The sequence below is a fragment of the Haliotis rubra genome, unplaced genomic scaffold (genome assembly GCF_003918875.1).
Source record: "Haliotis rubra isolate DU_JTF1 unplaced genomic scaffold, ASM391887v1 Scf22, whole genome shotgun sequence".
Taxonomy (NCBI): Eukaryota; Metazoa; Mollusca; class Gastropoda; order Lepetellida; family Haliotidae; genus Haliotis; species Haliotis rubra.
The window spans coordinates 1034925-1047088 of record NW_025766225.1 but is presented as its reverse complement, the minus strand read 5'-3'; the positions used below and the strand labels follow the sequence as shown (position 1 = coordinate 1047088).

The window sequence follows — 12164 nt, the reverse complement described above, 5'->3', positions numbered from 1 at the left end:
GTTTATATCACACCATGTAAGCTTGATGTGGAAAGTGCTGCAAGTTTAGACTGGTGAAACCCATGAGCATGGAGTGATGCTGACAAACCTGGAAACCTAATCAGGGCTTCAACCAGTGACCACAGGCTCCTGGCATGCCTAGGGGACACAACTCTGCACTTCAAACTGAAGTTCCTTGAACCACCTTGATCAGGTTGATCTCATGCTGTTTCTAGCAACAGTCGTATGTTCCAGCAGGCGACAAAAACAGTGTTCAAAATTTGGAATGTCATTAAAGGGGCCATCGTCATGCAGTCCTAAAACATCTAACTGAACTTAGCATTATTAACTTCTACTGAATTCCTGAAAGAAATAGTGAATAAATCGATATGCTAAATTTGAAAAAGTCATTCCAACACATACTTCATCAAACTCTTCGGTCATTTTCCTGATGATCTCTGCATGTTCCATGTTTGCGTACATATACGGAGTTATCTTCCCCTTACATCCAGAGCACTGGATGAAGAACTGGATGAGATCAAGAAGAGCTGCATCTCTATCTGCCTTGTAGGACTCGATCCAGTCGTCCACAACAGCCTGCAACACAATGTCACATGTCAAAGATGAGAATTAAGTGAGTAAACATGCTAGTGGGCAAACTAACATGAGTAATAGTTCAGGACCTTCTACAATATACAATTTTGTTTGATTAACTTGACAGTTTACATCAAACAGGCATATTTACATCATCATGCTTGAATAAACAATTTGAGCCGAGATCAGGTCTGCTGTATTTTGGACTCCAAACAAAGCCCTGGCCAACTGTGAAGTCGGGACTTTGCTAAACAATACCTGTTATTCAATGTCGAACACCTGTAATTCATTGAATACCTGGAATGACCTACCTGTAACGATGCTTTGCCAGCTCGGACCACATCAAACAGACTCCCTTCCAATAAATCGTCGTCCGTTTTGCCACGGCGAGGACCTGCTCCATCTCCCTTCTTCTTCTTACCAGACTGTGGATTTCAGGAAACAAACAAATCAAATCTGTTAACATGCTCAAGAGTTGAGGCAGTATCACATTCCAGCTATGCAAATGGGATGGGAATCAATTTTTCTTATCCTGACTCATATCATTTTCTTCTCTCCCCTTTCTGACTTTCTTTTTTCATGTGTGCAACAGGGCACAATTTTAGATGTGCCCCATGGAATTAGTGTGCCAACAAGGAATATCATCACCAAACTCCGAGAATGTGTTCACATCAAAGCTCAACAAATGGTTGAACTTTTGAAAGCATTCATTTTCATCGAGATTGATAATCAGCCTGTACCAAACATTTTCAAGGCTACAAGCCTAAAATTCAATCATAGCATAATTTAATTCATAAATTTCCACTGTCGAGAATGAAAATGGTTAAAAAACATAAGAAATATTTTATTTCAAAATGTCTTTAGACTTTGCAGGTGTCTGAAGATCTTGCTTGATCTCATCATCTTGAGTAATCTTCACACAGAGATTTTATGACTGCTTCTTTCACAACTGGCATCACTCCCTCAGTGCTTCAAATGCTATAATATTCTCAGTTTAAACATTTGCCTATCAATGACTTTCTCCCTTATGTGTGGAAAGTAATAAGCTTCTTTTAGTGTATTAACTTCAGACTTACAGTTCAATGCAGGTGTCATTAAAACAGACTTCATATACTGAAACCTGTCTACTTTGCCATGTTAGAGGCCTGCATTATATGGAGATGACTTGTTTTGTTGAGCTGTGACAGCTATTCCCAACCACAAAAATAGAGGGTGCACCACTGAAATGTTGTTTGACTGATGTAACATCTCTTATTCAATGACTTACATCATCTTTCTTCTGATTTCTCTTTCTCTTGGGTGGTGGTTTTGGAGGAGGTTCTTCAAACGGATCGGTTGTTTCTGGCTCAGGTGCAGGTCTGAAAATATACAAAGCACATCAGTGAAACATTACGACTTTCAGTCTTCCAAAATCTGCAAGAAATGAAGTCTGCAACAGATTTGCACACATTCTCATCATTCCAAAATTAGACTTAACGTACAAAGGAACCTCTGAAGGTGGTTCACTGATGATGTCACTTGGGACGTCTGGAACCTCCGATAAGTCTGGTTCGTCTGTCATCCGTATCTTCTTCCCTCCTCCCGCGCCTCCGACACGTTTGCGCTGACGAGCTGCCGGCATGCTGGAAAGCTTCTACGTCTCCCTTTTCTAAAATATCCTGTAACAACAGGGAGAGAAAAGTACTTTCCAAGTGTGTCAAAAAACTATCATAAACATGTTAACATAGTTCAGATGTGCCCTTTGAATGTGTTTGCTTATCAGTTTGAACATGAAACGATGTTGGCTTAAAGCAGGCTTACATAGAAACATAATCGGGACAAACAAAAAAATTGAACGAAGATCATAGGATTCTGGCATGCCCAAGGGGTGCAAAATTTGTTCAGTGAATTGACATATGAATGGATATCTGTGCCCCCTTAGAAGATAAAATGTTTGCCCTTGAGCATGTTGATTGTTAGTAAAGTGGAGATGTGCCCCTGAGTGCCAGCATAATTATGATGTGCAATTGAGTGTCAACAGTCAAATAGTTAAAATAGTTAACACTTGCCCTTGAATGTTAGCATAATTAAGATGTGCACTTGAGTCAGAATAGTGAAGACATGCCCTTGAATGTAAACATAGTGAAGATGTGCCCTTGAGTCAGAATAGTGAAGACATGCCCTTAACTGTAAACATAGTTAAGATGTGCCCTTGAGTCAGAATAGTAAAGACATGCCCTTAACTGTAAACATAGTTAATATGTGCCCCTGAGAGTTCACAAGGTCAACAAGTACTAGAGCTGGGCCCCTATTCTCAAAGTGTCCCAGCTAGGACAGATCCTAACTAGTTAGGACAGGAGTTTAGTGAAGCCAGCTTGCGCTTCGCTGATCTTATCCATTGAGTCTCCCCAGTTTACAAGTCTTTTATTTATTATAGAGGTGAAAGTTTTACTAAATATGCTCAGTAGTGTTATGCCTCTGTAATTATTTGGATTATTTATATTACCTTGTTTATGGATAGGAACTATTATGCCAATTTCCCAACATCTGGGGAACGTACCGATAAATTGATAATATAAACACAAAAAAACTCATGCAAACTGTGTGCTGTTGTAAATTCAAATGTAATTTAGGCGAGTTATTTAGTTTGATAACGTCAAAATTGGTGAACAAACAAGAACCACACCATGTTGACTTCCACTAAGATAGACTTAGGAGAAGTCAGAACATATCCTAGAATTTGTCCTAAGTTAGGATATCCTTGCGCTAGGATTCTTATCGAGAATAAGGTAGGACACCTATCCTAGACCCTAGGATCAAAGTTAGGAGATCCGAGCGCTAGGATCGTTTCGAGAATAGGGGCCCTGGTTATCGTTACATTTTGTCAGCTTGATAATTGCTCGTGTCAGATCAATAATCGATGCAACTAAAGGAATTCTCTTTCAGCCAATAAAAAATTAGCTAACCTGAAATACCTGTATCATTTGGGGCGTCTTGTTGCGTACTCATGAATGGAACATGGTGAGTGAGGTTTGTCACGTGGTTGTATGCAAATACCAAAGATCAACTCAAGGAATTCATCCTTTCAGCCAATTAGAAAATACTAGTAGATAACATCACAACTCGTGGGAAAGGGACACCCCAATCTAAATATATCTAGCATGGCCATTGGTTGACAGGGGAGGCATGCGCACTTGTGTAGTACACAGCTTCCGTTTTAGAAGTAAACAAGCAATGACGACCAGATTGTTCGGTGTAGAATAAAATGTCCTAATGAATGTGCAACCAAATAATGATTATTTTCGATTATCGATCTGCAGTTTATTTGTAATCGCCAATTGTTTATTTTGACTTAGATCAAACGATTAACCGATCCTATGATTAATCACTCCAGCACTAACAAGTAGTGGTGGCTATCAATATCGATTATAGCGATTGATAGTCGTTAAGTGACGTTAAGTAAACAAAAATTTACTTTCACACAATCAATAATCAATACTATTTTTCCAATTGATGATATTTCACAGTATCAATCCTTTTAGCCAGCCCTTTAGGTAAAAGTGTGCCCTTTGAGAATGAACATGGTTAAGAAGTCTCTGAAGTTATTATTGCTGATTTATTTAGTGGTAAAAATAAACTCCAAAATGAGTTTGCATTTACTGTGGTATTAAGGTAAAAACTGATGTGCACATATTATACTTCCATAACCACAATAAATGCTGACGGCAATTCTTACATACTTGTTGAAATAATTTTACAATCAACCATGAACTGTAAAAACAATATACAAAATTTTGTCTGTGATTCCAAGATGCTGTAATTTTCAGGTTAATCAGGCCCGAAGGTGGATTTGAACAGAATAAATTGGGTTAAGTGTTTAAAATCAACACCTGATTGTCAAATGTAAGTGACATGCTTACACTATACCAATGTTCCACCCTCAGGTATTTAAGTGTTGCATCTGTTCCTACTTACAATTAATCCATACCTGTCAACTCTCACACATCCTGAGTGAGACCCACACATTTTAACCTCAATGTCATACACTCACACATTACCTCTCTCAACTCACGCATTATTGAAACAAAATTTAAAATATTTTTTATTTTAACAACAAAACATAGTATTATACAAGTACTAAGAGAACATTGTTGTAGAATGGAATCATGAAATATTTTGACAAACTTGAGTCAAAAACCCAGTTGCACCAGCCAAATTCCAGATGCACTGCTATTTTTGCAAATATGTAAAGAAAGAAATATGCTATTGACTTATTCAAAGTTTAGAAGAAAAAATGAGCTGACAGGTGTATATTGCTCATATAATGTTAGACTTATTGTTGATTTATTTCTAAAAAATTAACTTGCACCTAGTGCAAGTAAGACTAAAAACTAGGTTGCACTTAGTAATATTGGGTTGCACCAGTGCAAGTAACAAAGCACTAAATCGAGCCCTGAAATGACATAAAAATCATCTTTAAATAACCTAAAAAACAATTTTTTCGGGGTGGGGGCTTTGCCCAGCTAATTCGCCCTGAATCTGACCAGGAACTGCACTCTGGCTGGACCCCAGCTTCTCACTCACTGGAAGTTGGAACTCTGAGAGGTTGCCAGCTATATTAATCTGGTAGACCACAGTGTACAGAGCTTTTGTAATGCTACAGAAGAGAACAGTAACCTTTACATTCTAAAGATTATCTTGCGAGAATCTAACCCCCAAAGTAAGCCTTGAAGATAGGGTACTGAATTACTTTATAACTCTCCAAACAATAAAGGAAAAATATAACTACTGGGTTAGTATGCCTGTTGGTGGTAGATTAGAAATGTAGGAAATCACACTGCCTAAATACATCGTACATTGACCAAACCATTACAAATCATAACTCATATCTGTATAACATACATTCTGTCAGACTTCCGCCATTATCACCCCCTAAATTTTAATGATAAGGAATGAGATAGACTTTATGTTATTGACCATATATATATTCAGGTAATATGATTTGACTAGAAACCATAAAATAAGGGTTAGGTTTAGGTCATGGAAAAATTAAACTTGAAGGAGGGATACACAGGCGCAAGTCTTTCCACAATGCAGTTTGTCCAAGGTTTACACATTCCTTCCTATTAACCATTACTGAACTGTCATACCAGATGTAACCTAAAAGAACCTGTATCTTCATGTAATCATGGTCTAGGACATTTTCTCCATTATCACATAAACAATTGTGTAAAACATGTCACTATCTTTATTGTAAACACAAGTCATAATCTGAGTATTTATAATGTCTGCGTGATGTAATCTGCCTCATTACAGCAAGAGTTACACTGCTGTCTGAAGAAAATAATCCAAAGATGGAAAATTACACCAAGATTTGAAACGTCCATTCCATTTCATGGTGGACAAATCTGTTTGGGGACAGAAGGACAACGCCAAGTACAGTGAGTATCAAATCTTGTTTTTCGTCTGACTATGATCTTAATGTGGGGTTTCTACTGATTTTGTAGTTGCATTCTGTAAGTGAGTACTCAAAAACTAATCACTATGTTAAAAACTCTTGTGATTCACGACGTACAGTAATCGCCACAAACATGCCACTGAATAGGCTGGTAAAGTTCTACAGAAATATGAATAAATGGCGCCTGCTCTTATGTGTTTTGACTCTACAAAATGTGTATCTACTGTCCGGATCAATGATATAAAGGGGAGATAATATCGGATGTAAACGAGATTTTCCCTCCGCTAGCGATCTACTGACTTCGGTTAACCATGCAACAAAACCCTTTTCACATCTGATACATATTCCTTTGTCATGTGCATTCACGGCACATGGTCTACTCTGTAAATTCAATCGAGGCGGAGGAAACAGGAAATTTATCGAAGCCATTTCTCCAAAGATGGCGACCGTCATTGTTGATATTCCGGTAGCTGTAATTTTGAGGTGATTAATATTACACCATGCACTGTGAATCGGCGCATGTCTATTCAAAGATTTGTGTCTGAGTGAATTCACTACAACCCGTTCTTCAGTAACAACTGAACAATTAATACAATAAACAGATATTTGACTGAATAACATACCTTGTCAAAAGTGGCGGGGAATGCCTCGCGTCTGCCCCGAACGTGGTCACGTGATTATGGGATTCCCCGACCCGCATGACGTATTATAGCTGCAAGGTCATGCTCGGTCGTTCCATCGGTCGGCTTCCCCTTGCGCCAAGGCGTACTCAGTAATAAGTCTGTACGGTAATTCAGTTTTTTAATTGAAGCGGGCTGTAAAATCTAAAGACGCAAGTCCTTTCTACGGACAACCAGTCCGTATTATTCATATATTCTAGATTTTTTTTATGTAAACAACAAATAATGCCTCGATTGTGCAAGCCGCTTCATATCACGTGATGTGTACTGAGCGTTCTGTTGTTTTCGGACTGTCTTATAACGAGGCGAGTTGCGTCACGCAGACTTTGTAAATACACGACATAATGGCTTGTTTTTAAGATATTGTTGTCTTCGATAAGTTACTGACACGTCATACATTTTTTCATTTTGGCAACAAACGAACCAAACTCGCACGACATCTGCAGTATGAAAATATAATCACCATGTCACCTTTTTGATTGTTTTTAATGGTGTTATTACTTTCAGGACTCTCCAGAAATGAAACTAACAAATTTCGTTTGAATTTTTACGGGTTTTAGAGTGCAATACATGTACTCATATATTATATTATTAGTAATATTGGATATGTATTTTAAATAATGTTCGTTTTCCCACATCACTGCTTTGAAATAGGACAAACGTTTTGGTTTCAAATTGTTATTCTCAATAATCATCCAAGGACTATGAAGAGTGACCTCCCCATATAGAATTTCTTTCATAAGTTATATGAACTTTAACATCACGTCACACACACACACACACACACACACACACACACACACACACACACACACACACACACATATATATATATATATAGAGAGAGAGAGAGAGAGAGAGAGAGAGAGAGAGAGATTATATATTATTCCAATTACTCTTCAGCAATATGTTGCTGTTGATGGAATATTAATTTTTTTTTGTGAACAGGACTTGTGAAGTTATGTGAGCAGAAACCATAGTTGATACTGTACAGTTTATAACAGAACATCAGTGACAACGGACAATAAGCAAATGATGGAAATGGCTTTTTCATTTTAACAACATTCCATTTATGGAGAGAAAACACATTTTATCTCTGAATCAGTTTCTTGTGTTGTTTTTAAAAGTGAAAATAGCAAAATTTCACGATTTCACCATTTTCTTGAGACAGTAACCCAAAATGCATCATTTTGCAGGCAAAATAGGTCCGTGACATGCACTTTTTCTTTTTGAATCCTGAAAAATACATAATCAGCTTTCACCATTTGAATTTTCAGCAAGTTGCCATATATTTGGATTATTGGTTCAAACCTCTTTAATTATACTGAACCAAACTAGAAACTTCACAATCATATATGTACATGTATTAAATAATATATAAAAGAAAGGACACACTAATGTGGTATAGAGGTAACTATAACACGATGCCATTTAGAAAGTGGTCAAGTGTAACATATGTTATATTTGGGATTACACTTCCTTAGTAAAGTACAAACACTAGTACTTTTTGGGTTGAGTCCCATCCGGGATTCGAACCCAAACCCTCAGAGTCAGGCACCTATTCGCCAGCACACAAAGTCAACGAACGCGGTGGCTGAGCGGGTTACGCGGCTGACTTTGTTTCTGTATGATGGCTGTATGGGGTCTGGCACTGCCATGTTGAAAGTGCAGACGTGGACCATGTGCTGCCATGAATGGAATAAGTTCGGGGGTTAGCACCTGGTCGGGGTAACCTGCAGCATTAAGGTTCCCACAGATAACCAGAAGTCGGGAACGGGCAATCCCACAGAAAGCACCCCAAACCATGACACTCCGCCGCCAAATTTGTAAACGTCCTGTACACAACGATGAGCATAACGTTCACGGCGTCGCCTCCACACTTTCATCCTAAATCTTGATTCAGTACCGAAGACAACTCGATTCTTGTCTCCCTGAGTCCATCAGAGGTGTCGTCGGGCCCACAGCAAACGCTGACGTCGATGTAATGGAATCAAAATGGTTCCGCGATATGGTCGTCGAACACGAAGGTGAGCAGCTCTCAGCCGGTTTCGGGTGGTTTGTGCCGACAATCAACCCCTAAACACCTCATGTCTGGTTCCTGTAACCGTCAAGAAGTGAGGTGAGGTGAGGTGAGGTGAGGTGAGGTGAAATTGGGTTCAACGTCGTGCTTAAGAATATTTCGCTCATATGACGACGTGCTTGCGTGTGTATGTGTATGTGCGGCTGCTTGTACTAGTCCAGACTGAAGCTGGTTTTATAGTGCTAGCCCACTGATATACCATGCCGCAGTGAAGCATGAATACCCCACTCAGACACATTACACTGACTCCGAGCCGACCAGTCCTTGTTGTAGCCATTAATGCCGAGCGCCAGACAGGGACCAACAAGTACCATATTTTCAAGTCTTTTGGTATGACGCGGTGGGGGATAGAACCCGCGACCTCCCGCTCTCCGGGCGGACGCTCTAACCACTACACCACGGAGGCGGTCCTGTAACCGCCAAGAAACGGTTACGGAGGTGACGTAACACAATTTGACGATCCTCCGCCTGTGACGCCACACGTGGTCGACCTGGACTAGGGCGATTAGCAGTGGTGTCAGTTTGTTGCAGCCGAGCCTGGAAATCATGAACAGTCTTACGGCTGCACCCTATTGTCCTTGCAACGTCACTTACTGACGTTCCCGCTTCCAGCATGCCAACCCCACGTTCACGCTGCACATTTGAGAGTCGCGGCAGAATTGGCCGTTCTGAACAGTGCATTAAAGTGGTTTTGTTTTCTGTTTTTTATTTTCATATTTTTCATGTTTGCAAATTTAGAGTTCGGTTTGTCATTTACAACAGTATAAACACGCATACTTTGACATACATGAGGTGCTTAAAATACAGTGACCTTTACAATGAACAGTCAATGAGGTCAAGTTACATAAACCAACGTTTCAATATACATGTAGTATGTAATGATGACCAGTAGTAACAGACATATCGTTATCACCAGAAACTAAATAAATATATTTTGTAATGTCGTAGTACTGCTTAGTTTGACTTGCTATACATGTATACCCGAAATTTGGAATGTTAATTTTTTGACAGTTTTTTAATATACATGTAATGTCTGTAGATAACGGTTTTAATAGGATTCTTATTTCTTCCTTTGATTCCGTCACGCCGAAGATCCCGGGTTCGAATCCCCACAGGGGTACAATGTGTGAAGCCTATTTCTGGTGTCTCCCGCCGTGATGTTGCTGGAATATTGCTAAAAGTGGCGTAAAACCAAACTCAGTCAGTCTTCCTTTGATTCCGAGCATTATCTTTGAAATTGTGAAATTAATGTAAATTTGAGCTGACTTAAATGTGCTGTGGTGAGTCATTTCTTGAGTCGATACCTGGAGATTAATATTATGATCCCCGAAAACTGTATACTATAACAATTAATATTTTTATTTACTAATATGAATTGTGAAGTTTTTTATTTTGACCCAGTATATATTGCAATGTTCATGCACAGCATTGCACACACGCGCCAATCGTAACCTGGTCTCACAAACTAAAGCTTGGGATTGAGTGAGTGAGGTCATCGCAGCGAAGGCGGGGGAATTCCAAAATTCAGCAAGGTTTTGTTATATATACATATCATAGTGGCAGTAAAATGTATTTGACCCGTGAAGGTCCGGGTTAGAATTGATCTTCAGTAACCCATGCTTGTCGTAAGAGGCGACTAACGGGATCGGGTGGCCAGGCTCGCTGACTGGGTTGACACATGTCATCGTATCCCCGTTGCGCAGATCGATGTTCATGCTGTTGATCACTGGATTGTCTGGCCCAGATTTACAGACCGCCACCGATATAGCTGGAATATTGCTGAGTGCGGCGTAAAACTAAACTCACTCACTCACTAAAATGTATTTGCAGTAACTGTCAGTTGAAGCAAGTGATTAAAATATTAATAAGATGTGAAGAACCGTTACCGACAGGGAATAATGAGGGTTATTCACCCTTGCTGTTAACAAACATGACAGGTTTAATCGTTCGAGAAGATTCTGGATGGGACAATTGATAGGAAGCTGGCTGTGCCAAAACTTAAACAGGCAATTCGACGCCTTTCTTAAGGACTTGTTTCAAATCTATATGATAAGTTCGATCTTCATGCTTATTTGGAAACACCAAATTCCTCCCAATTTCCGAAAGAATTATGGATTACAACATAAAGACAGGCCTTTTTCAAGACATTCACTATTCTAGCTATTCACGTCTGACTTAACATGAATTCTTGGGAAACATTCTTATTGCTGTCAGGTTTTTTGACTCACTGTACTGACTGTTTGATTGTGAATCTTAAACTGTATTGATTATTACACAAACTGCTGTTAGGTTAACCTCTGCGTCTAATATTGTGTGTGAGAAGACATCGCATTGTCAGACCCCAAAAATACTGAAAACGAACTTTCGCAAAATGATCTGAGAACTTTAAAAACATAATTTTCCATGCAAGTGTTGGGTACCCGACACTACACTAAACGCCAAAAGAAACGCTACCCTCCTTTCTTCAGCTGGCGTTGTGATGCGTGGACGTCAACTTCTTGGTCTGTCTACGGCGACCCCAGTCTGTCTGAAGCCCTAAATAAGTCTTATAACCGTGATACGGTGGCATCCGAGGGCGTTGGCAACAGCATTCTATGTCGACCCCATCTGCACCATCCCAATGGTTCTTTCTCTTCATTCAGCTGTTAATCGTGGCATAGTTCTCGTACTTGTGTATCAGATCATGTCATCTAGGCTCTCTTTATACCCTATAGAATCATTCCACATGTGAAATGGTTGTAAATACTGCTTGAATATTGCTGCGTTTTGGCGATTGATATTGCTTTGTGTAAACAGAAAATGGAAAAGTGTTACAAAGATAATTTCAGATGTTCCTAAACATTTTTTCACAATATCAAAGACACGTTTTACTTGTATTCACTAATTCAAATCAGCAGAAAATGTTTTAAAAGACTGAAATCATAGGAATAATTATTTTACAATTTTACACACTCTACAACAGTTGTTTCTTGTTATAGTAGTTGAAGAATGGTGACTTTAAATGGTTTATCATTGTCCCAAAGCAGAATTTTATCAACCTTTCTTTTGGACATCAAAATCACTATTATTGGTTTATTTCGGCATGGACGAATATAGGACAATTTTACTCTTCCGAAAAAGATGCATTTCACCTAAATATGAATGCATTTGAGAAATGTTTTCGTGATTTGCATAAAGCTGTGTTGTTAAGCTTTCTTATAAACTAAAACCTTCTAACATATCTTTGATAGTTTTTCAGTAATTCAGGGTAGGAGGGTAACGTTTCTTTTGGCGTCTAGTGTATGTTCCTTTTCACAACATTAGCGGAATTTTGCGTAACATGTATTAAGTGATAACTGATGAATGATGGAAGACACCAAGTTAGCCATAAATAAAAATCCCACAATTCTGAAAA

At 39.0% G+C, this 12164-nt stretch overlaps 1 protein-coding gene across 1 annotated transcript in view; it reads right to left on the bottom strand.

Annotated features, from left to right (window-relative positions):
* LOC124277282 (cohesin subunit SA-2-like) overlaps positions 1-6698 on the bottom strand; it is a 50845-nt gene extending 44147 nt beyond the window's left edge. Inside the window, 5 exon segments of the mRNA XM_046712934.1 lie at positions 403-576; positions 885-998; positions 1841-1931; positions 2055-2231; positions 6634-6698. Of these exon segments, the coding sequence (XP_046568890.1) occupies positions 403-576; positions 885-998; positions 1841-1931; positions 2055-2194 (519 nt within the window). The 5' untranslated portion in view covers positions 2195-2231; positions 6634-6698.
* Positions 6699-12164: the final 5466 nt, after the last annotated feature.